Source organism: Trichoderma ghanense (assembly GCF_004382785.1).
Source record: "Trichoderma ghanense strain CCMA-1212 chromosome Unknown scaffold_21, whole genome shotgun sequence".
In the NCBI taxonomy this organism is placed as follows: Eukaryota; Fungi; Ascomycota; class Sordariomycetes; order Hypocreales; family Hypocreaceae; genus Trichoderma; species Trichoderma ghanense.
In genome coordinates this window covers 83,006-107,393 of record NW_027395684.1, presented here as the reverse complement: position 1 = coordinate 107,393, position 24,388 = coordinate 83,006, and the positions used below count along the sequence as shown (strand labels likewise).

The 24,388-nt window shown below is 54.4% G+C and overlaps 8 protein-coding genes across 8 annotated transcripts; 6 read left to right on the top strand and 2 right to left on the bottom strand.

Moving 5' to 3' along the window:
• Nucleotides 1-464: 464 nt before the first annotated feature.
• On the top strand, nucleotides 465-2,012 carry CCMA1212_010034 (uncharacterized protein; the record flags this gene model as incomplete). The annotated part of the gene is made up of 2 exons (XM_073707089.1): nucleotides 465-1,444; nucleotides 1,505-2,012. The coding sequence occupies 2 exons, from the start codon at nucleotides 465-467 to the stop codon at nucleotides 2,010-2,012; spliced, it is 1,488 nt and encodes a 495-aa protein (XP_073554439.1).
• Nucleotides 2,013-2,497: 485 nt separating this feature from the next.
• Nucleotides 2,498-6,913, top strand: CCMA1212_010033 (Protein PNS1; the record flags this gene model as incomplete). The annotated part of the gene is made up of 4 exons (XM_073707088.1): nucleotides 2,498-4,578; nucleotides 5,076-5,452; nucleotides 5,523-6,545; nucleotides 6,599-6,913. The coding sequence occupies exons 1-4, from the start codon at nucleotides 2,505-2,507 to the stop codon at nucleotides 6,911-6,913; spliced, it is 3,789 nt and encodes a 1,262-aa protein (XP_073554438.1). The 5' UTR covers nucleotides 2,498-2,504.
• A 367-nt stretch (nucleotides 6,914-7,280) lies between these two features.
• CCMA1212_010032 (uncharacterized protein) lies at nucleotides 7,281-8,636 on the bottom strand (the record flags this gene model as incomplete). The annotated part of the gene is made up of 3 exons (XM_073707087.1): nucleotides 7,281-7,645; nucleotides 7,744-8,235; nucleotides 8,318-8,636. The coding sequence occupies 3 exons, from the start codon at nucleotides 8,634-8,636 to the stop codon at nucleotides 7,281-7,283; spliced, it is 1,176 nt and encodes a 391-aa protein (XP_073554437.1).
• A 3,644-nt stretch (nucleotides 8,637-12,280) lies between these two features.
• Nucleotides 12,281-13,496, top strand: CCMA1212_010031 (uncharacterized protein; the record flags this gene model as incomplete). Its single annotated transcript, XM_073707086.1, has 4 exons — nucleotides 12,281-12,285; nucleotides 12,711-12,829; nucleotides 12,978-13,067; nucleotides 13,129-13,496. 4 exons carry the CDS (start codon nucleotides 12,281-12,283, stop codon nucleotides 13,494-13,496), a joined length of 582 nt encoding a protein of 193 aa, XP_073554436.1.
• A 1,347-nt stretch (nucleotides 13,497-14,843) lies between these two features.
• Nucleotides 14,844-16,142, top strand: CCMA1212_010030 (Uncharacterized protein; the record flags this gene model as incomplete). Its single annotated transcript, XM_073707085.1, has 1 exon — nucleotides 14,844-16,142. The coding sequence occupies one exon, from the start codon at nucleotides 14,844-14,846 to the stop codon at nucleotides 16,140-16,142; it is 1,299 nt and encodes a 432-aa protein (XP_073554435.1).
• A 263-nt stretch (nucleotides 16,143-16,405) lies between these two features.
• On the bottom strand, nucleotides 16,406-17,449 carry CCMA1212_010029 (uncharacterized protein; the record flags this gene model as incomplete). The annotated part of the gene is made up of 1 exon (XM_073707084.1): nucleotides 16,406-17,449. One exon carries the CDS (start codon nucleotides 17,447-17,449, stop codon nucleotides 16,406-16,408), a length of 1,044 nt encoding a protein of 347 aa, XP_073554382.1.
• Nucleotides 17,450-18,700: 1,251 nt separating this feature from the next.
• CCMA1212_010028 (uncharacterized protein) lies at nucleotides 18,701-18,919 on the top strand (the record flags this gene model as incomplete). The annotated part of the gene is made up of 1 exon (XM_073707083.1): nucleotides 18,701-18,919. One exon carries the CDS (start codon nucleotides 18,701-18,703, stop codon nucleotides 18,917-18,919), a length of 219 nt encoding a protein of 72 aa, XP_073554383.1.
• A 775-nt stretch (nucleotides 18,920-19,694) lies between these two features.
• On the top strand, nucleotides 19,695-23,126 carry CCMA1212_010027 (Acid trehalase; the record flags this gene model as incomplete). The annotated part of the gene is made up of 4 exons (XM_073707082.1): nucleotides 19,695-19,706; nucleotides 19,780-21,516; nucleotides 21,572-21,859; nucleotides 21,924-23,126. The coding sequence occupies 4 exons, from the start codon at nucleotides 19,695-19,697 to the stop codon at nucleotides 23,124-23,126; spliced, it is 3,240 nt and encodes a 1,079-aa protein (XP_073554378.1).
• Between the last annotated feature and the right edge of the window lie 1,262 nt (nucleotides 23,127-24,388).

Genomic DNA, 24,388 nt, shown 5'->3' with positions numbered 1-24,388 from the left:
TTTCATTAGTGGGAGTCTGGAAGACAATCTCCATGAAAGCGACGTCCTCCACCACTTACGTAGTTCTCCGAATCCTACGCCAATCAACCGTCTGCGCCTATTTTCTCACCCGCATGTTTGGCATTCACCAATCCTATCAGATGCAGCCGTTGTAGTTCTCACTTTCTTCATAGCTCACGGATATAATTTGCGGACGAATCCGGCCTTAAGATGATTTCCGTCTCCGAAACTATATAATATTGGAAAACAAGGTGTGGCGAACGTCAGCTTATAGATGCTGGCCCGGACAATCTTCAACCTCCAACGTACATGAAAGCTGTCCGTCATCTTTGCTTTCAGACTACATGTATAAAGACCACTTGTCCTCATGCGAGGTATGTAGGACTGAGGGCATTGCAGAGCGTAGAGCTTGAACCTTGAGGCAGCCGCTTGCCGTTGCCCACTTGGAATAATTGGTCAAGACAATGACTTCCATCACCGCTGGCCCGGAATATCACAGCCCACCTCCGCCAGGAGCTTCTTCCACAGCAGCAATCGAGCAAGATGCACCGGCTCTCCTCGATTTGCATCGTCAAGTTCCCAATCTTCACATCTACACCGCCACCTCTCCGGACTTTGACATATTAAACAGAGTCAACGACAGATCCATCACGACCCTCCCCCTAGCCACCGTCCGCCCGACAGATGAAGCCCAGATCGCGGCAGCCGTGTGCTACATTTCCCAAAACGGCTTGACATTGGCCATTCGCAACTCAGGAGTAGACCAAGGCGGTCGAAGTCGCGCCCATGGACCAAAGGACGTCTCCCTCGATGTCCGTTCCATGAACAAGATGGTGCTGTCGGCTGATCGAAGGACGGTCACCATTGACGGAGGCGTCACGGGAGGAAACTTGTTGCGATTTCTAGACACCCACGGACTCACTACGCCGACGGCATTTTCCACCACGGTTGGCTACGTCGGATGGGCTTGTGGCGGGGGCTACAGCTCTCTGAATGGCATCATGGGAATGGGCGTGGACAACATCCTCGGTGGAAGGGTTGTGCTGGCTGACGGGCGTGTCATGGACACGGATGATGCCGACTGTGACCCGGATCTGTTGTGGACTCTGCGCGGAGGCGGTGCTGGAATTGTTGGCGTCGTGTCTTGTCTTCGCGTTCGTGTCCATCGGCGGCCGGATTGCTTGGCGGGGCTTATTCTCTTTCCTCTCGAAGAAACACCCCAAATCGCCCAAAAGCTGAATGAGTTGTATGCGTGGAAGAAGCCGCCGAAATTTGCGGGAGACGCAGCCGTCATGAACCGAGCTGAAGGCGACGGCGCTTGGCTCTCCTATCTTTTCCATTGGTCTCTGGAAGAGGACCGGAGTGATCTTGATGAGGCCAAGGATTATCTCGAGCGTGTCTTGAACATGGGATCCGTCATCATGAATGCGGTCACAGAAAGTGAGTCCTATACCATTTGCCACAGTCCTCAGATTGCTGTATAAGCAAAAAACTGACAGTCCAGAAAAGCCACTCCATACGCCTTTCTCTTGTCCATCCCCATGCCCGTCCTCTACGCAGACCTCGTCTACCACAAACGAACAATCTCCGTGCCGGGCTGGTCAGAGGAACTTGGCCGTATCATATCAGAGCCCTTACCGACGCCCACATCAATGATTATCATGCACGACAGCCACGGAGCTGGCACGCGAGCATCCGGAGCCGCCTTTGAAGAAAACGCAGCTTTCCAGAATCGCGAGCCGCACCTGATGTTTGGGATCTTCCCATCAGCGCACCCTGATGATGAAGAGGGGATGAAGAAGGGGCGAGCGTGGGCGGACAGGCTGTTTGATGGTGTGACAAAGGCTGGGCTTGCTATGCCTTCGCATTACATCAACTTTTCGACGCCTGCAAAGGGGGATGGGCTGGGGTATTATGGACGGGAGGGCATTGTTCGCATAAGGGCGGTGAAACGTCGTCTTGATCCGTCGAATTTGTTTGCTAAGAGCACGCCTGATATAGCGGAGATATAGATTCTCCTGGCATATGTGGCTATTTTTGTTCATCGAAAAACCTTCTGCCTTTTTGCCTCCTTCGAGGTCCGTTAGGCGACATCTTCCTGAAGCGTTTGGCAGTGAATGAGTGCACACAACCCGATACCATATTCTAAGCAGACTTGAATCCTCGTCAGAATTTCCCCCATGAACAATATCAGAAGGTGGATTGGGCAAGGCAGGCCAAGTCAGTCATGTTACTGGATTCAGACGTGGACAATTCTCAATGGCACCCCCTCGCCTCTCGGGATTATCATGGGATTTGCATGCGGGGAAGCAGCTCGACCATCAGCTTCGTTCAATGCAAGCCGATGCTGACATGACATAAGACAATAAACGCATCTAGTCCAAATGTTCGTCTTACATACATCCTACTTCAGGACCGACCTTGCAACCAAAGCATCCATCCATCTCTGTCACGAAGATCAAACTGAAGCCGATGTACATACCTAGGCTCCCCCAAGAGCTGTCATGTCCACTATACCAGATGACTATCTGGAAAGGGTTTACGCAGGAGTCCTTGGAAAACTCATCGGCGTCTACGTCGGACGACCTTTCGAAGGCTGGACGCACCAGCAGATAGTTGAAGAGCTCGGCCACATCCGCGGCTACGTTCACGAAAAAGTTGGCGATCCCCTCGTCGTCACGGATGACGACGTCTCGGGTACTTTTCAGTTCGTCAGGGCTCTAGAAGAGCACGGCTACTCCCCCGACATCTCATCCGAGCAAATTGGCAAAACCTGGCTGAACAATGTCATTGAGGATCGCACCATATTCTGGTGGGGAGGAAGAGGCATGTCCACCGAACACACTGCCTTCTTGAACCTGAAGCGAGGCATTCCTGCACCCCTCAGCGGCGCCATTCAGACAAACGGCAAGACAGTTGCGGAACAGATTGGCGCGCAAATCTTCATTGATGGCTGGGCTATGGTAGCTCCCGGGAATCCCAAGCTGGCGGCCAAGCTCGCTCGTGCTGCGGCCTCGGTCAGCCATGATGGTGAAGCTGTGTATGCGGCTCAGTTGTGGGCTGCAATGGAAGCAGAGGCTTTTGTGTCGAGGGACATTAACCACCTCCTCGACGTCGGCCTTTCTTTCATTCCCGAGACGTCGCTCGTTGCCCATGTGATAGGCAAAGTCCGGACATGGGTCGCCGAGGACAGAGACTGGACCAAGACTCGTCAGAGGATCGAAGATGAGTTTGGCTATGACAAGTTTCACGGGATTTGTCACGTCATTCCAAACCATGCCATCATGATCATGACTGTGCTCTATGCGAGCGACGACTTTGATGAGGCCATGCACATCGTCAACACCTGCGGCTGGGATACAGACTGCAACTCCGGCAACGTGGGCTGTCTTGTGGCCCTAATGCTTGGCCTGTCGGCCTTTGATGGGCCGTATGATTGGAGAGGGCCTTTGGCGGATCGTGCTCTCATCTCCAGCGCTGATGGAGGCTATTCTATCAACAACGCTGCCCGAATCTCCTATGATATCGCCAACATTGGGCGTCGTCTGGCTGGCCGTGAAGAACTCGAGCCTCCAAAAGGTGGCGCTCAATTCCACTTTAGCCTTCCAGGGAGCACTCAGGGTTTTCAACTTGCTTGGACGTCGGACGCTGATCAAGGTGCCTCAGCTACGTTACAGCAACGAGTTGACAACTTACACGGTCCTGGTCTGGCCGTCGATGTAGAGAGTCTAGACCAGGGACAAGGCCAACTCGAGATTCTGACTCAAACATTCACCCCGAAAGAGGTTTTACAAATGAAGACCTACGAGTTGATGGCGTCGCCGCTCGTATATCCCGGCCAGACGGTCACAGCCAAGATACGTGCGAATGGTGTTGGAGAGGTAGTCGTTGGGCTCAGGCTGAAAGTGTATAGTCGGAACGACGACTTGGTTACAGTCGATGGACCGTTCCGCGTGTTGAGACCTGGAGAAGAGAGTCCACTGACCTGGACAATCCCGGATGAGATGGACAGCCAGCCTATCCAGAAGATTGGCATCGCGATAAGCTCCGGGACGTCAAACTCTTTCAGAGGCACCGTCTGGCTCGACAGCCTCTCGTGGACCGGTGTGCCGAATATGGTGATTCGACCACCATTGCAGAAGCCATGCGAGTTTTGGCATCGAGCGTGGGTCAACGGAGTCGATAAGTTTAGTAGCTGGGCATTTATCATTGCTCAAGGGCAAGGCGAGGGAATCATCGTCCATGGCACGCGAGAATGGGACAACTACAGCGTCACCGTCCCCAACTTTATGGTCAAATTCGGTGCCCCAGCTGGTCTGGCCATCAGAGTCCAGGGCCTCAATCGCTATTATGGCGTGTTCTTCACGGGGGACAAGAAGATCGCCCTGGTCAAGGCGCTGGACGAAAGAAGAATTGAACTCGCAAGTACAGAGTTTCCGTGGGAGCTGGACCGGAAATATCGGGTGACGTTGACAGCCTGCGGCAGTTCGATTCGAGCTCGTGTTGACGATGCGGAATTGCAGGCTGTTGTTGGGCAGTATGGAGGAGGAGGAATTGGGCTTGTGGCCGCGGATGGGTGTGTGTCGGCGGATTGTTTCGTCATTGCGCCTGTATCTTGAGATCAAGGGACTGAGGGAAACAAGGATCAAGACGAGAAGTAAGTTGAGGTCCTGTGGCGGCTGAGTTGTTGTATTGAAGAATCCATGTTGCATCACAGGCGGATGCTCAAAATGCCGGGTCGACATGAGCTTCGGCTAATCGATACCGATAACAGATCGGCACGGCGCCCTTAGCGCCAAACGCCCCCCGATCGCGCAGTGAATCCAGATCCCTGAAGGCGCTGTAACCTCGCAGCTGCAGCGAATGGGGGAGCTCGCTTCCCGATTGAGAGCCGCTAATTGGAGCTGCTGTGGCGCCATGACCTCATGCATCTTCAGTGGTGACGGTGCTGTAATTATTTGCCCGTACCTGCAGCTGCTTGTGTGGCATGGATCTTGTTTCTGGCGACACTCGTGCTCCCTGCTCTCGACTTCTCCCTTCTTCACTCCGTCACCAACATTCTTCCACTCCTCCAGCACTCACGCGCCGGACGCCGCAGTCAGCGATCGCTGCAATCATCATGATGGGTGAAGCAGAAAAGTACCGGCAGGGCGACCCCCAGCAGCAGTTCCAGAATCCCGGCCAGGGCCAGTATCAGTATCAGAACCAGAACCAGGCGCCATACAGCCAGGGATACGGCAACAACAACGGCTACACTCCCGGCGCTCCTCCTTACAACCCGGCCTACAACAGCAACCAACAGCCTCTAAACGGCCAATATCAGGATCATCCGTATGGACCTCCGCCGCCCTACAGCTTCAATCCTCCGCAGCCCAACGACGAGAAGTACTCCTTCAACGATGCCTTCATGTTGGAAAAGCCCAAGTACAACGATTGGTGGGCGGGACTCCTTGTACGTTGTCAAGACTAATTGATGCTTGTCTGTTGTGGTGCATTCGCTGATCATCATGATCACATTCCAGTTCCTGCTTGCCTTTGCAGGCTTCGTGGCCGTCTCAGGCATCGCCATCCACGGCTACAACAGCGGCTTCCATGGCGACGGCATCTATGCTGACCTCAACAGCTTCTCGCTCAACAGCAACACCATTATACTCTTCGCCTTTTGCCTGGTCATCGCCTTTGTCTTTTCATACGGATACGTCTGGCTGGCACGCATCTTTCCCAAGCAGTTTATCTGGATCACCGGCATCCTCAACCTGGCATGGGCGCTCGGAACGGCCATCTTCTACTTGATCAAGGGATACTGGTCCGCAGGAATAGTCTTCCTCATCTTTGCCGCCTTCCTCATCTTTGCGTTCTGGACCTGGATCGGTCGGATTCCCTTCTCGGCGCTGATGCTCAAGACGAGCATTGATGTCAGCAAGAGACACGGTCATGTATACATCGTCAGTCTCATCGGAGGCCTTGTGGCGACGGCATTGGCTGCTTGGTTCTCAGTCACACTCGTTGCAATCTACGTCGCGTACGAACCCTCGCCTGACAATCCACGATGCTCCGTCTCGGGAAACAATTGCAGCCATGGCAAGGTGATTGGTCTGGTCGTCTACATCACGTTTGCCATGTTTTGGATCTCTGAATGGCTCAAGAACACCGTCCACACCATTATCGCCGGTGTCTACGGATCTTGGTACTTTTCGCCGCACAACTTTCCCAGGAAGGCGACTCGCGGCGCCGCCAAGAGAGCACTCACGTACAGCTTTGGCTCGATTTGCTTCGGCAGCCTCATTGTCGCCTTCATCCAGTTCCTGAAGCAAGTGTGTAGCGTTGCTCGGTCTCAGGGCGCAAACGAAGGCGGTGTCGGCGGCTGGGTTGCCTATGCCATCTTTTGCATCCTGACATGCCTCATCAGCATCATTGAATGGGTCGTGCAATTTGTCAATCGGTATGCCTTTTGTCACATTGCGCTCTACGGCAAAGCATACATCGCCTCTGCCAAGGATACATGGAGGATGATCAAAGATCGCGGCATTGATGCTCTAATCAACGTAGGTCACCTTGTCCTTTACACTAGGGGAGCAGTTACTAATAGCAGATGCAGGACTGCCTTGTCGGCCCCGTCCTCTCCTTTGGTGCCATCTTCATTGGCTATGCGTGCGCCCTCTTGGCTTACCTCTATCTCCTCGAGACGGACCCGCCGTACAATCGAGATGGTGGATTCACAGCCGTTATCATGGCCTATGCGTTCTTGATTGGCTTCCAGATTGCGCACATCTTCACTACACCGTTGGGAAGTGGTATCGATACCATCTTTGTTGCTGCCGGTTGGGATCCGCAGGTTATGATGAGGGACCACCCGGAGCTGTATCAGGAGATGGTGCGGGTCTACCCAAGGGTTCAGCAGGCCATTCGTTGATGATGTTGATTGTGAAGTAGGAATGGGAGCAACCGATCAGCAGCCTATTCATGTAGTTGATTCTGTGTGAAGCTGAGACGAACTAATACATTTACAGTCTTAAAGTCTCCCTCGGTTTATTGGCAAACAGCTTTACATGCTTCTCTTAATCTCGCAGAAACAGTGATTTCTTCACCAACACGCATTAAAGTGCTCGAGCATTGACAGATCAAGTCTTGGAATGGAGATATATACATCTATAAATCAAGGTATAATGCAAATTCCCCCCTATTCTGTCCTTATATGAGCATCTATTAAGTCTTTTTCTATATAATCATCGCGCTTCAAGGTTGATATGCGTCAAGTCGTTTCATACTGAGCGACTCAGTTAAGCACTCCCCGCGTTGGCCAAAAGCCCGCAAGGCCCATTGCTAACGGTGGTCCCGGAAGCCCCCGCAGCCGTCTGGTACTGATCGATGCCGGAAAACTGGCCCGCGTGGCAGACGCCGTCGGTGCCGACGACCAGGAAGCAGGTCCCGCTGGAGAAGGAGATGGAGCCCCTGCAGGCGGCGGTGTTGAAGCAGAAGACGCAGCAGTCGTAGGGGCTGAGGGTGCCGCTGACGGGGACGAAGTTGCCGGGCTGCTGGGTGCTGACGCTGGAGACGCCCTGGCCGCCGTTTGCGGTGGAGAGGAGGTTGGAGGGGCCGCAGACGGCTTGGAAGGTTTGCTGGGGGGCGACGACGAGTTCGGTGGCTGTGTGGTGATGGGGTTAGCACTCTGTTGCTGTGTGGTGCGGCTACGGGTTCAAGGGGTCCGGGGGGGGGGCGGAAGAGGAGGAGATTTTGACTTACAGGTGGTGGTGGTGGTTGAGGTTGTGGTGGACTCAGTTGCGGAAGTGATGACGGTCGTCGTCGACGCGGTCACCGTGCTGGTGACGTCGCAGGGGTAGACAGTCTCCGTCTGGGTCTGCTTGAGCGTCGTGGTGACGGTCTTGGTCTTGGGACGCGCGGTCCTGGTGTGAGGCCTCGCGGTGTAGGTGATGCGCTTGACGACAACGGGCTCGACGAACTTTGTGCACGAGACGGACTGGGCATGCATGGGAGGCCAGAAGGTGGGCGGGCCGCCGTGGCCGCCCTTGCACTGGAGGGTGTCCTTGCTGCGCTCGAAGAGGTTGCTGTTGGCGGAGCGGCCCTTGATGCGGGGGACGAAGCCGGGTTCCTGGGAGATGGGGGTGAAGTCTGCCGGGGCGGGGATGGTGGTTGTGGGGGTGGTGGTTGAGGTTGCGGTGTCGGTTTCCGTGTCTATTTCGGTGACGATGTTGGTTGTGGTTGTGTATGAGGTGCCTTTTTGTTGTTGAGTTTGTCTGTTAGTGCTTCTGAGAAGTCTTTGGCGGCTGATGGGATGGGAGGGGGGGAGTTTGCTCACTTGTGGATGTGATGGTGGCGACGTCAGTGGAAGTCGGCTCCGTGGTGGTCGTGTGGACGACGCTGGTGACGGTCTTGGTCTTGGTCTTGGTGGGCGTGACGGTCGGGTGAGGCGTCGTGGTGTACTTCTCGGTGAAGGTGATGGTCCTCGTCTTGTAGTTCCAGTGAGTCTGGACGTGGTGGTTGACCTGGGGGCCGAGCTTGGTGGAACAGGTGACGAATTCCTCGACGGGGTAGCGGTTGGGCTGGTGGCCGTAGCCAAAGGCGAGGGCGCCGGAGCCCAGGGCCAGGAGGGAGACGGCGGAGTTGAGCTTGACCATTGTGATGTAGGGGATGGGAGGACGGGTTTGGGCTGCTGCTGGGTTTGAGACAGTTGGCGGAGGGGAGCAAGTTTGACTTGAACTATTTATTCATTCACTCTTGCGGAACAATTTTCATCGCTAGTACTCATTTCTTGAACCACTATCAATCTGTTGCTCTCTTTGAGTCTGTCCACGATAGCTTCAACAACACCAACACCAGCCGCGTTGGCAAGGTCCATCCCTGACAGCTGAATCCAGATCGGTCCACCCAACGCAGCTCCACGTCAGAATCGGGAACTCCATCCGCAAGACTATTGCTGTGCTTATGCCAATAGCCTAAGGCCAGGCGCAAGCTGAAAGAGCCTGTTAGCGTTCAGGTGAAGCTACTGGCCGTTGGTTCTAGATGCGGGTAGACAGAAGTCTAGCAAATCTAGATGCTGCGGCGGCCCCCCCTTTTTTTTCCACGTCGATAGGGAGATTCGCCTCTGCGGGTGGCTGAAGCGCCACCAGGGGTGTTGAGCTCGTGGCATTCGCGGCCTCCGGGGGTTTGCCAAGAGTGAGGTTTTCTCGGGACCGGCACTTATAGCGCCGGGTACGATGTTGATGTTGCGCCTCGTTCCACCTCGGCAAAGAAAAAGAGAAGGCGATATACTATCTCTGTATGTAGAGGGAATCGAGCATTGAGGCGAGAACCGAGAGCTGGGAACGGGCGGCAACCATTTCCGCAGAGTCGGGATGTGGGTGGTTAGCTGAGATCGGCATTGTCCGGCTCTCAGCCGCAACTCGCCTTGCAGCTTCGCTGAACGCATCATGACATTGACTGCGTCTCAATTATTCTGATTATTCTTGCGGTGCCCAATTACTTGATTGTCGTGGACTCGTAGATCCCGAGTCTATCGTTATTACAGCTTCGATGGTTCAATTCAATGATAGGCAGAGGCTGTGCCACGCACCGCACTAGAAGACTTTGACTGCAGATGCGAGGGAGCGTATTAGGGCGCCACGACGATTGGGATTAGGTCGGTGAGCATCAAGACTAGTATCATCCTGCATGTCGACCCATATACGAGTTGCCATCAAACCATGTGAGAGATGGATCAGATCTGGGCCGATGCCTGCGGAGTACATGCTCCGTTCAAGCTTTCAGCTCCTCTGGGGGTTCTATATCCTCCGTATGGAAAACGGTTGGGCAGCCCGTACCTCGACTTTAGACGCTAGAAACGAGTCTCCATGGCCGGTAACAACGGGCACTCCGGCAACTTGTTGTACATTCAAAGACGACCGATGTTGCTTCTCAACCAACAATTCGGTAATCAAAGAGAGAAAGGCAGCCAAGCCTCAACCTGTCGTGGAAAGAAACGGGTCTGCTACCCCACGAACTATCATGGGCTGAGCCAAACAATCCTTCTGGGAACATGCTTGTTTACGACGAGACCATTGACGCTTCTTTCCACAGATCTATAAGTCAGGTACCCGGCACTTCAGGCGTTTGTGATGCTCTGAGGTTCGAGTATTCCATTCATTTCCACATCTCGTGCTGCAACCATTAGGCAGGGGAATTGGTTCTCTTCGCGAATCCTTTGACATCTTCCCCCAATGTGTTAACCTTTTCTTACATTCTTACGTCAATCTTTCCTTAGGAAGTAAGCTAAAACCAGGTGTACATGGGCTTCCGGTCTTTTATCCACCTGATTCTATCTATCAAGGTACTCTTACATCTCTATCTGCTTGTAGCGAACATCTTCGAAAGAAGAGGCACACGACATTTATGAGCTGAGCACGCCCCATGTACATTTGCATCTCATTGTCCAACCAACGTCGCCTTTTCAGAGGCCAAAGACCCTCAGAGGACGCGCACATTTTTCTTCTTCCGTGCAGTTTCGATTATTTTGCTGGACGGTGGGAAACATTCATCGCCGACGCATACTCCGTTTTTTGACCGTTCGGTAGATCTACCATGGCACAGACTGTGAAGCATCAGAAACCCTTGCTCCGCCGGTTTTAACTAGGAAACTACCTTGTGCTTTTTTCGTACAACTGAGTAACGTTCTTACGGTTGTATTTGACCTTGTTACGACTTGATTGGTACCATGGCCAGATCCAAATATCTAGGTAGGGTTTAAACGTGACAGGGCAGTCTTTCCCGTTAGTAGTCTATCAGCTAGGGAGCTTCTACCTGCCCCTTATTGTGTATATACATGTATTTATCTATCGTATGGTGAGCGCCTAAGCAAATAAACTGCGTACACGTAGTCTCCAGAAGCACTGAAACTGTGAGAATCGCGGATACTGTCTAGAGAAACCGAGACACTACTGGCAGAAAGTGTTACTTGCACCCAGACTTGGTAGGTGAGCAAGGATGGTCCAACCAACACGTTTTAAGCGAATAGAGTCAAGACCCGTGGAACACTCGACGTGTTAAGGAGAAGTTGTAGTGCATAAGACTCAAGATTTCGCTGTCACGTGGGACAACTGAAGCCGGCTGTATCTTTTTGTTTTGGTCCCATTCAATGATTCAGAATAGTTGACTGTCCAGTAATTTGCACCAACGGATTATATATACGTGGGATACCTTGTTCGTATGAATCCTTGTTGTATGCTCCGTACATATAAGTGCGGAATACATACTCATCGGGTTATTCAGGCACCTCGAAAATCAGAACCCTGTCAATCAATGTCGATACTTGGGTCGATCTCTACTGCTTTATGCCCAGCCCTGTGTTCTCGCATATTTAACACACGATATCCTCTGCCGGGAAGCACTTTCTGTGTCAAAATGACGTCAACGCCCTCCATGTAAGATGTCTGTTCGTCAACACGATCTTGACATACTCACTCCGGAGCAAGACGGCAGGTAGATCGCAATCCGCTACTCAAGGTCTCGGCTTCAAAATCGAAACCAGATGCAAAATCAGCTCAAGAGGCGGCTACGATCAAGCAGACGTCCACGTCACTCGAACTGATGCGGTTTATGAGATGGTGGCCTGAGCTGCTGACACTTCATATTTGCTGTCTGTATTCTGTTCGTGCTCGTCCTGAAGCTGCCGCCATACCAAGGAGAGGTGTGATCTGCTTGGCCTCTCTGGATCACTATCAATATCTTCGTGACGATTTGTACCCTTTTGATCAAGATTCCGCAATGAATGCAGCAAAGGGTACGGCTCCTGAAATATTCTACTCCAACAGATGCATCATGAGGTGAGCAACAACATGAGGTTATCAACAAGCATATACATATATGCATGCATCTCGCGTGGTTACGGCAAAGGGGCGGCCCCGTGAACCTCGAGACTTAGTCCCTATCGTGATTGCAGTCATAGAACGGAACTTCTACTTATCCATAGCGCTGCCACAAACAACGTGGAGTCGTTTGAGCGGCTACGGAACGTTGCAGGCGCTGTGGCCATTCTTTGACCACTGGACGATGAGGGCCGCTTTGATGTGAAATGTCGGGGGCGAAGCAGCTGAACATTTCCTTGCATTACAAAGGAGTGATGTCTGCCTAAGACCGACAGGCATATTAGTCTACCTATTCTCTCCTTGGAGCTGTGGTGCTTCGTTGAAATCGTGATTCCGTCAGCCACGCACGATCTTGCCCCTCACATGAAGCATCACCCCAAACACCTCGTTCAGTTACTCGCAGTCATCATACATCCGCAACAATGGTGTCAGAAACCTCTGATTGCCCAATGTCGCCCGAACAGAGAGCAATTACTTACGCCGGGTCACTGTTTCTTCAACTCAACAGCGGAGATCAGCTCTTCAAAAGCTGCATCAGTCAGACGACGAGTGTCTCAAATCTCGTTCAGTACGTCGACCAAGAGAATCGCCAACTTGAGAGAAATATATCATCCCAGCTATTGGATAAATTTCAGTGAAACACAGGAGGGTTGCAGTCGCTTTCGTCAATGATGGAGCTTGCGGCGCAGGCCAAGGCGGATTGCTTCTGCCCACTACGGGCTCCGGTCAAACTCATCCTTCAGGCGAGAGCATCTTGATCTCCAGCATAAGCTTTATTAGTTGAGCTGAATGAAATAGCATGAGTCTAGCCGAGGCTAATCATACAGGTCTCACTCATTGGCTGTGCAGCAGATCACAGGCCATGGTGCAAGTCCTGGAGGAGAACCTTCCGCGAATAGAGCTCAATCAGAACCTCCAGTATGATCTGAATATGCAGACGAAAACGTTACACATCTTCAACGACGTGACAGGTTTCTGCGTTGAAGCTCTTGTCTTCTTTCAACGTCCCACTGCTGGCATGAATGTCCGGATCAGCACATAGCCAAATTGTCCACTAACAGGAACAAGTCCGAGTACATACATGTACGGAAGTTGACTGCCAACCTTCCCCCCCTACAGAAGACTTTAAGAGATCCATTGATCAATTGAAGCCCCATATGCATGGGGCTCACAACACGGCTGTTGCTCTCGATTTGGCCAAACGAAGTGGTATGTGCTCCGACTTGGTGACTGACTTGCACGACTGACGATGCCTCGAGACTATCGGCAGGAACAAGATCGATTGAGAACTTGAATCATCAACACACTGGGAGCCGCAAAACGGGAGAGAAGCCACCGGCCAAAGATCTAGACCAAGTGGCTGCGTTGGACCTCATCAAGAAACAGCGGCGTGTATCAGCGCTCTTGGACAACTTGCTCCACGAGCAAAAGAAGTTTACGCAGGCAGAGGAAGAGCGCCGCCGCAGCAAGCAAATGGTGGACCAGAAGGGCCTTGATCCGATCTATCGAAGGGCTCAGTTGATTTCGTTGCTCCTGGGCCAGACGCTCTGCCATCAGCGCAAGCTTGCCGATGCCGAGAGTATTCTTCGCTCATCGTTTGCGGTCCCTCCCCGAGGAAGCTGTTGGCTTGAGTTTTGAAGTTCTTTTGTGGCTCGCGCAAGTGCTGCACTGTCAGTAGAAGAGCTCCGAAGCTGGAACAATACTCGGGGCTCTGCTTCCCCGTGAAGGGAGGGAAGTGCAATCTTTACCATGCACACAGCCAGACCGTCGGACTCTTTTCAGGATGGGTTTTGAATACCAAAGAGAGATGTGTGGAACTGAAACAGAAGAGGAGAAGTCGGAGCAGACGAAGAGGAAGACGCAAGGTCGGACGTAATCGTGGAAAGCGAGGCCGAGCGCCGACCCAGAGGCAGATCTCGGGTTCTCTGAAGGCATCCATGTCAATTCACCGAATTCACCGAATTCACCGAGGGCAGGATAGGTCAAGCTTTGTAGCGGCAGGGAAAGGCAACCAAAGCCGCAGAGGCACATCGGCTTCTGAAGCTAGCAGGGGGATATACGCAGATTAGGCAACGAATTGTCCGAGTCGAGGCTCACGATGATGAAGGTCTGGAGCCCAAGCTGCAGGCATTTTGACGATGTTACACATTATTTCCGGCAAAGGGGCGTTAGGACGACTTACATCCGATCAAACAAGCTCTTATGCGTATCTCGAGTAACACCTCAACGGCCAGAAGCACGGAGTTTACCATCCTCAACGTAACACCGAATGCACTCAGAAGACACTCATCCGAAGCATCTCTCGACCTCACACACGCCACGCCCAACCATGAGTCAACGGACTTCATGCAGTGTTCCCCATCACAGAAGCTTGTCATCTCGGCAGCACGCATTAGCTCCAACCTCCACGCATGAAATACACGTGTCCCCGTCCACGCACTCCAACCCACCCGGCATTTTGACTCTTTTTCAAACAGGCCGCCCTTCTTCGCTTATGACAAAGTTGGCCATTGTGAAGCCTCAGTAGTACAGTAATAGCAATCAATCAAAGCATTCCACGCAAAAAGCGTCTACGTCGTAAACCTGAATTCTTAGTGCCCCCCCCTTCATATCCCTGCCGAAGGATCGCTGTGGCGCCGCTAGGCATCTCTTCCTTGGGCCATTCATACAACTTTGCAACGGCCTTCATGCCTGGCGCCATCCGTGCTACCTGGTGATGGAACTTGTTTGCTAGTTTGACAGTGACGCGTGGTTTCGCCCGTTGTGCGTCGACGTCGCACGGGAGAGGAGGGTTCGGGTCGTTCAGGCTTGCCTGAGGCTTGAATAGAAAGGAAATGGCTACGATGGCCTCTAGGTTTATGGTTATATAGTTCCTTTCTCGCTGCCTGAAGTTGTTTCGATCCATAGAAGTTGTCAAGCTCCCAACACATTAGCACTCCAGATAGTCATCATCTACTTCTCATTCATCAGTGACACCACCTCATCATGGCACCTCTCAAAGTCCTCATCATAGGAGGCGGCATCGCCGGCCCAGCAGCGGCATACTGGCTCCTCCGCACCGGCGCGCACATCACCCTCGTCGAACGAGCCCCCCAAATCCGCGCTTCAGGCCAGCAAGTCGACCTCCGCGGCCAAGGCGTCCCCCTGATGAAGAAGATGGGCATCGAAGAGGCCGTGCGAGCAGCAGCCGTCCACGAGCCCGGCATGCAACTCATCGACCGCAGCGGCAACACAAAAGCATTCTTCCCAGTTGCAAAGAGCGGCTCGGGGAGACAAGGCTTCACATCAGAATATGAAATCATGAGAGGGGATCTAGTCAGGATCCTGTACGCACTTACAGAAAACCACCCCAACGTGCGGCACCTCTTCAACACCACCATCAAGAGCTTCACCCAAGACAACGAGAACGATCCCGACGGAAAAGTCCACGTCACGTTCCAAGACGGCCACGAAGAAGCCTTTGACCTCGTCGTCGGCGCAGACGGAACCCGCTCCTGGACGCGCAGGATGATGCTCGGCGAGGGCGCCCCGGATCCTAGGCGCTCGATGGGGGGTTACATCGGCTACTACAGCGTCCCCACGAGGCCCGGGGACTCGGACCGGGCAACCTTTTGTCACTTGCCAGGGGCGCGCATGATTGGCACGAGGAAAGACGTTCCCGAACTGACGCGGGTGTACGTGATGTTCCGCGGGAAGAAGCCGGATCTTAACGCGGCGCTTGAATCCGGAGATCAGGCAAGAATCAAGAAAGCTTTGGCTGATTTGTTCCAGGGAGGTGGATGGGAATGCGATCGGTTTATGGATGCGCTTCTACATGCTCCAGAGGCAGACGACCTATACATTACGCCCATCCAAGAGGTGCATCTGCCTCCAGGATCGTGGTCCAAGGGTCGAGTCGTCCTCCTCGGCGACGCAGCTCACTGCCATACAGCAGGCGGCTACGGATGCGCATGGGGCTTAGTAGGGGCCTATGTACTAGCAGGAGAGATCGCAGCGCTGTTGAACAAGGACAGTTCATCACCGACAGCGGCCATTGTCCAGGGAGCCGAGAATTACGAGGAAAAGTTCCGGCCCGTTGCCACATCCATGCACGGCGGCTACGAGTGGTTCGAGGACCTGCTCATGCCCAAGACGGCTCTCGGGATCTGGGTGGTTCATACGTTTGCGAGAGTGGCGTCGTGGTTTCGCTGGGGTGAAATGAGCGGCTTGGATGAGATGACGTCCAAGTGGCAGCTGCCGGAATACCCAGAGCTGGAGGAGGATAGAGGCAGAGCATCGTTGTAAGCATGATGACCGGGGTGGGATTGGACCTCTTGGCTCTTGTATAACAGATAATCTCCCAGCATTGTATTATAATGTCATCTCCTCTAATACAACTTTGCGTTCTCCCCTTCCAACTACCATGTACAATAAAGGCCTGTCAAGGTTTGGTTGGCCGCAACTGGCGCTCGTCATGGAGGCAGCCCAAGGTATCGATATTTCCCATCTCTCATCCGAGAAGCTCAGTATGTCGCATCAAGTACTGCGGCGAGTGTATCATTTCCTCTTTACTCCGGAAGCCTCGGCCGTCTCCTTGAATCAAACGACTCGAGCCAATTCAACACGGCCTCGTTACGACTCATCGTCTCTTCATCCCAGGTGGTATCCTCATGGGCCACCGTCACACGACACTCGATATCGACCGACGCTCCGTAGAGCAGGGCGCGGTCTTCCAACCAGTGAAAGAGACATGACCCGCAAGCACTCCGCACGCCAAACGTGTTGAGCTCGATCAACTTGCAGCAGGCCATACCCCGGTCATAGACCGCATCAAAGGTGAATCCCTGCCTGCGAATCACCCCCTCCAGCTCGCGATCCTCATGCGCAAGCATAAACTCGAGAATTTTCTCCTGCAGCCTCTTGAGGGCGAGGACAATCAATTGAGCCCTCAACGACATCACGCCCTTGTCGAAGTGGGCAAAGGTCCATGGCTTGTGCCATTCGTATTGACTGACGGCGGTGATGCGGAGCGATTCGGGGCAGCAAAAGACGCGATATTCTCGGAACGGCTGCAGTCTGTCGTCGAACGGAAGGAAATAGGCCTGAGTCTCCTCGGCATCGCTGTTAAGGACGTTGGTGAGAGCGCTCCGGGCCCGCAGCGACGTCGTCATGCGAAGCACAATGTCCTCCACGGAACGCAGCGCGAGCACGCCAGGAGCCGTGTGTGCGCCGTCCTTTGGCGGACACGCTCCCAGACGCATAAAGAGTCCCTCGGGCGGAAAGGTAAGCGCCTGGAACGCAGGGTGGACTTGTTCTTCCAGGTCTTCCGCGTAGGCTCGGTTGAGCTCGCGCGTGTGGATGGAAGCAGCCGCAGCCTTGGCCAGGAGCTCGATCTGCGGACGACGGAGGACGACGACCTGGAGAGCCGAGGCAGGGATCTCTCGCGACCTGAGGATCAGGGGCAGCCATTTGTCGAAGCTGAACGGTTTGTTAGACGGGATCGGATCTCTTGGTGCCTCTGCGGCGGTGTGGAGGCTGGTGTTGAGCTTGGTGGTGGCGCCCTGCTTTAGTTCTCGCTGGATAGCCAGATTGTCGATGATTCTCAGAGGCATTGTGTGATTTGATGGGCTGGTAAACGATGGTGCTGCTAAGGGGGGATATGGTGCTGTTTGCTACGGCAGTGCTAGATGTGCTAGTGAAGTGGTGATTGTTTACAAAGTTGAAGGTTCATGGTTGTAATAGACGTCGACGCGGGCATGTAAGACGATTCTCTGCCATCAAGCAGGAGATGCCGGGTGACTCGGGCAACAACATCCAGGATCATGATGAATTCAGCAGCCGCATGTGTCACTTTGGACGACTTAGCTTTCTCGATGTTATTGGTGCTTGTCTTACAAAAGGCAAGTTTGATCGAGATTCTCCGTCTTGGTTCCCAGAATCTGGCTCGGCAGCGTGACGTCTCGTATTCGCCTTTTGGGCATGATTGTGAGTCGCCTGGTTGTGACTCGTTTTTTGGACAAACAGTGAGCAGTCGCCAAGGCGGCGAGGACTCAGACAGTTGAATATCCTGGCGACTCTGTAATGCTGGGTTCTACCCTACAGCAGTTACGGGTCGATGAAAAGTAAACACAGGGTCCAATTCTGCATCTGTAGCAGTGATTTATTTCGAGTATCACCTGCTAAGTTGTCGGGCCACTGGACATGGTCAGTGAACTCCTACATAGGTAGCGTACGGGACTGCGTGGGAGATATAGTAGAGCACAGACGGGTAAGATGACACTTGAGTGCTGACTGTCAAAACAGCACAATCAGAACCAGACAAGGTTGCCGATCAACTGACGTGACATCTGACAGATAGCCCGTGTGCCTCCTAACGCTGGTTCTAGATCAATGGAGCGAAAGTCTAACAATCCTGATGTGAGTCTAATTGAACGTATAGCCAACTGCCTGCATTGGCTCTCATGCCAGCCTGTTGCTAACGCTACAAATCTCGACGAGATGCAAATGGCAAAACATGCAGCCGACTTGACTGATTGCTAAGCTGTACGACTCGGAACCGCCGATCATGAGCAGAGAGCCTTGTCCTGCAAGTGGCTACTCCAGCCCGCAGTGCCCATTCAGTCGGGCCGGCACAGATGCTTGCAGAGCTCGACCTGGAGCCGGGGAGAGTTGCATGAGATTCCAGGCTTTTCCACGGTCTCTCTGATCGCAGCTGTTACTCCATTGAGCCTCTCCATTGCCAAACAGAGGAAGCATAGGTCACCAAGTCTGGGGAACTCCCTGGTCTTGGGCGCCCGTCGGCAGGATTGCATCCTCCGGATCGGATGTTCTCGAAGCCTCATGGGAAATACAGTTCTGACGGCATGGCCGTTGGCTTCCCCCCATCCGGCTATCTCGGTATGGTATGGATGGCCATGCAGGCGCAGACTGGGTCTCTCCCACGAGGAACTTTTGCCCGCCATGTCGCCGGCGAAATAGCCCAGGCACCGGACCAGGGCACAATTGTCAGGGCAGATCATCACGGCGACGAGGCTGCCAAAAGCTCGATCCTCACCGAAACCGGCGTCTGCATGCGTTACTAGCTGCAATGCCCCCTCTCACTACAAGTGGCTCCCTCTCCTTGACATGCTCCTCCTCAGCATCTCCTTGTGCCTGGTGCGCGGACCAGCGGGTGTGTGTGCCATGGGGGCTCTCTGGCTCTATCGGCCCTTTTGCCGGCTCGCTGCCGTTGTGTCTGGGGCATCTTTGTGGGGTAATTCACCGAAATCGCCAGCAGCCTTGTCGATATTTGCGAGGATGCGGGTTCCATGATCGTGGAGCGCTGGAGACGGTTTGCAGTTAGCGTCAATGCTTTTGCCTGTCTCTCGGGGGGATCCATCGCGGACCTGACGCCGTCAAGCTTGTTGGTGAATACTTGGAAGACGGCTAAACGGCTGTGACGACATAACTTCACCTGCTGCTGAGGAGTCTAGGTCGAGTCAAGCAAGGCACGACGACAATGCTTGGAAGAACCCGAACTGGGGGGGAAGAATGGGGGGGAGATCCTGGCCAGGATCCAGTTCCTCCGTATGACAGAACCACGCACCCCAGCTTTGCCCCCATTGCCTCTTCCCACGCGATGTCACCGAATCATGCCAAAGACGGTGATCTGCATGGAGAGATGCCAACGCCGGGGGCTGGGAGCTGGATAGCTTAAATACCGGGCAGCAGGCCGCATATCCAGCGTCTCGATGGAACCCCAGCTCGTGTCTGCATGCAGTTGCGACACTCCGTAGGCAGGCATCTTGCGTGTTTCTTGTCCGGCGAGGTTCCAATTGGCGTCTTGTTTCCTCGTAAAGGCAGTTGAAAGGCTGCACAATGCGGTCGACAGTGAGTGTGCCCGTGATGTGCCTCACTTGAGGGAGCACGTATGTATAACCCATGCTGACTCTCGTGCTTCCAGATCTCTTCCGCGGCGGCGCTGCTGTCGCTGCTGCAGCTCGTTTCTCCCGCCCAAGGCACGACACTCGTTGACCGCGTCACCAAATGTCTCAACAGACACGACGGCTCAGACGCGGACTCCCACTTCAGCAGAAACGTCTACAAGACCGACTTCGCCGGCGTAACGTGGGACGAGGACAACTGGCTGCTCAGCACGACGCAGCTCAAGCAGGGCGCCTTCGAGGCCCGCGGCTCCGTGGCCAACGGCTACCTGGGCATCAACGTCGCCAGCGCCGGGCCCTTCTTCGAGGTCGACACCGAGGCGGCCGGCGATGTCATCAGCGGCTGGCCCCTGTTCTCGCGGCGGCAGTCGTTTGCCACCATTGCCGGCTTCTGGGACGCGCAGCCCGCGATGAACGGGACCAACTTCCCGTGGCTCTCGCAGTACGGCTCGGACACGGCCATCAGCGGCGTCCCGCACTGGAGCGGCCTCATCCTGGACCTCGGGGGCGACACGTACCTCGATGCCACGGTCAGCAACAAGACCATCTCCGACTTCCGCTCGACGTACGACTACAAGGCCGGCGTCCTGAGCTGGTCGTACAAGTGGACGCCCAAGGGCAACAAGGGCTCCTTTGACGTCTCGTACCGCCTCTTTGCCAACAAACTGTACGTGAACCAGGCCGTGGTCGACATGCAAGTCACCGCGTCCAAGAACGTGCAGGCTTCGATTGTCAACGTCCTCGATGGCTTCGCTGCCGTGCGTACCGACTTTGTCGAATCCGGCGAGGACGGCAGTGCCATCTTCGCGGCGGTGCGACCCAATGGCGTCGCCAACGTGACGGCCTACGTCTATGCGGACATCACTGGCTCTGGAGGTGTTAATCTGTCGGGCCGCAAGATTGTCCACAACAAGCCATATGTGCATGCCAATGCGTCGTCTATTGCACAGGCTGTTCCCGTCAAGTTCTCAGCCGGACGTACCGTGAGAGTGACCAAGTTTGTGGGAGCTGCCTCCTCTGATGCCTTCAAGAACCCCAAGCAAGTCGCCAAGAAGGCAGCCGCTGCAGGTCTCAGCAACGGATACACCAAGTCCCTCAAGGCTCACGTGGAGGAATGGGCTACAGTCATGCCCGAGAGCTCCGTCGACAGCTTCGCCGACCCCAAGACGGGCAAGCTCCCTGCCGACAGCCACATCATTGACTCTGCCATCATTGCCGTCACCAACACCTACTATCTGCTGCAGAACACGGTGGGCAAGAACGGCGTCAAGGCAGTCGACGGAGCCCCGGTCAACGTGGACAGCATCTCCGTCGGCGGACTGACCTCGGACTCGTATGCCGGACAGATCTTCTGGGACGCCGACCTCTGGATGCAGCCCGGCCTGGTGGCGGCTCACCCGGAAGCGGCTGAGAGAATCACAAACTACCGCCTGGCACGGTACGGCCAAGCCAAGGAGAACATCAAGACTGCCTATGCGGGCTCCCAGAACGAGACCTTCTTCTCGGCCTCTGCGGCCGTGTTTCCCTGGACCAGCGGCCGCTATGGAAACTGCACCGCGACGGGCCCTTGCTGGGACTACGAGTACCATTTGAACGGAGACATTGGAATCTCTCTGGTCAACCAGTGGGTGGTGAACGGCGACACCGACGGCTTTGAGAAGAACCTCTTCCCGGTGTACGACTCGGTTGCCCAGCTGTACGGCAACCTGCTCAAGCCTAACAAGACGTCGTGGACGCTGACCAACATGACCGATCCTGTAGGCTTTACCTGTTCTTCCAATTGATTTTCCTTGGGCTGACATTGCGAGATAGGATGAATATGCAAACCACGTCGACGCCGGTGGATACACGATGCCGCTCATCGCAGAGACGCTCCAAAAGGCCAACAGCTTCCGCAAGCAGTTTGGCCTCGAGCAGAACAAGACGTGGAACGACATGGCGTCCAACGTCCTGGTTCTTCGCGAGAACGGGGTGACGCTTGAGTTCACCGCCATGAACGGAACCGCAGTGGTCAAGCAGGCCGACGTCATTATGCTCACGTACCCCCTGAGCTACGGCACCAACTACAGCGCGCAAGATGCTCTCAACGACCTCGACTACGTAAGTCTGCCCCCCCGTCAATGAGCTACAATGCAACGCCATGGCTAACATCTTCTGCCTGTAGTATGCCATCAAGCAGTCACCCGACGGGCCGGCCATGACATATGCCTTCTTCTCCATCGTCGCCAACGAAATCTCTCCCTCGGGCTGCTCCGCATACACCTACGCCCAAAACGCATTCAAGCCCTACGCCCGCGCCCCCTTCTACCAGCTGTCCGAGCAGCTCATCGACGACGCCAGCGTCAACGGCGGCACGCACCCTGCCTACCCCTTCCTCACCGGCCACGGCGGCGCCCACCAGGTCGTCCTCTTTGGCTACCTCGGTCTCCGGCTGGTGCCAGACGACGTCATCCACATCGAGCCCAACCTGCCCCCTCAGATCCCGTATCTGAGATACAGGACGTTTTACTGGCGCGGCTGGCCCATCTCGGCTTGGTCCAACTACACCCACACGACCCTCAGCCGGGCCTCTGGTGTTGCTGCGCTTGACGGAGCGGACAAGCGCTTTGCTCGCAAGCCCATCACCATCCACGCCGGCCCCGAAGAGGACCCTACCGCGTATCGCCTGCCGGTCAAGGGCTCCGTCGTCGTCCCCAACAAGCAGATCGGCTCGCAGCAGACATACGCCGGCAACCTGGTGCAGTGCCGCGCCGCCAGCTCCCCCAACGACTACGTCCCCGGCCAGTTCCCCATTGCCGCCGTCGACGGCGCCGCGTCCACCAAGTGGCAGCCCGCCGCCGCCGACACGATCAGCTCCATCACCGTGTCTCTGGACAAGGAGGACGTGGGATCTCTGGTGTCGGGCTTCCACTTCGACTGGGCCCAGGCCCCTCCCGTCAACGCCACCGTCATCTTCCACGACGAGGCCCTGAGCGATCCCGCAACGGCGCTCGCCTCGCACGAGCACAGCGCCAAGTACACGACCGTCACCTCCCTGACGAACATTGCGCTGTCCGACCCGTACGTCTCGACAAAGGACCTCAACGCCATCGCCATCCCCATCGGCAACACGACAAACGTTACTCTGTCGCACCCCGTCGCCGCATCCCGATACGCGTCTCTCCTCATCGTTGGAAACCAGGGCCTCGACCCCGTGGACGTCAAGGCGAAGAACGGCACTGGTGCTACGGTGGCGGAGTGGGCTATCTTCGGCCAGGGCAAGGAGCATTCTGGCAAGCCAACTTCTTCTCACGGCAGGAGAAGGCTGAATGTGCGGACTGCGGCTACTTTATCGGATCCGAGGAGCTTTATGCGGAGGCGTTTGTAAGGGCGGTGGTTATGATGTGATGTGATATGAAGGCCTTTGGTTTTTATAAAGACTTATGATTAGGTTACATGTGGTAGAGTAGTCTTAATACTAAAACAAGCGTAATTTGAAGCTGAAGTTTGAGGACCGGCTGGCTCCAGATTGCTAGTGTTGATGTGTTGTGTGTTGTAGTTATGGTAACAGTGCACAGCTTGAGATCTTGGACTTTGCAATCTGGTGCTTGAGGAGCAGTTGCAACTCCTGTTGCTACTACGCGTGAGCAGATGGTTCATGGCATGATGATATGGCTCCTTACTTGTCAACCGTCCTGGCCGTGTTATAAGAGGAGACTATCGCAATGGTAAAGATTGTAGCCTGCATCTTCAAGATGGCTTCAAGTCTCTCGTATCGGGGGTGAGTTCCTACTAGATTGTCCAGATGTCAACACCGTTGATGAACAAGTTGTCCAGTTCAAGCATTATGTATCCCCATCCCTTCATAGCGAAGCCTTTAGATCAGGAAAACACTGAAACCACGAGATTTAGTTGTAATGGTCGCCTCGGGACCGAATTCATGGTAATTGCCGAGTTCGTGGACGTTGAGGCTCGGGACATGGGCTCCAGTGTAACCCTTTTTGCATGGGGAGGTCTTGTGAGTGGGGGCGGAGATGAGCATGGGAAGCCTTGTTCGATCAAGCTGAAAGGGGATGTTTGCTTGCATGGGAAAGTTTGCAAGATAAAACAATTGTAGATGCCTCTGGAGCGGCGCAACGATGGAACCTTTGCTCTCCGTGGCGATTGTTTCGTGGAATTATATAGCTGCCCTGGTGCAGCTCAAGGTTCAGCCGGGCATTCTCTGGTATGACAGAGGCTCATAGCCGAGCATCAATAAATGAAAAGTAGGTTGCAGGGATGTAGAAGAATGAGATCTCTCTGCCATTGATTGCAACGATGCTCGAAAGGCCCTCGGTCAAAGCATTAAACACCATGAGTTTGGGTATCAGGTGTGTAAATGTGGTGAGGAATAGCCTCAGTGGTGGCCATTGGTACGTCTAGTCGGGAGATCAACCAGCACAGAGAAGCAGAGCAGCTGCCCAAGCACACAGTGTAAAGATACCGTCCTCCAAATGACTGCACACGAGCATTCCTCTGCATGTTCGCCCAAATCCTCGTAGAAGCTGTGGCTCTTTCAGCCCGGCTGTGATCGTGAATCTCCCTGGAAATGATTCACGCCTTTACACGGCCACCGGCAAGAGACACGTTAAAGCGCGTGCATATGCAAAA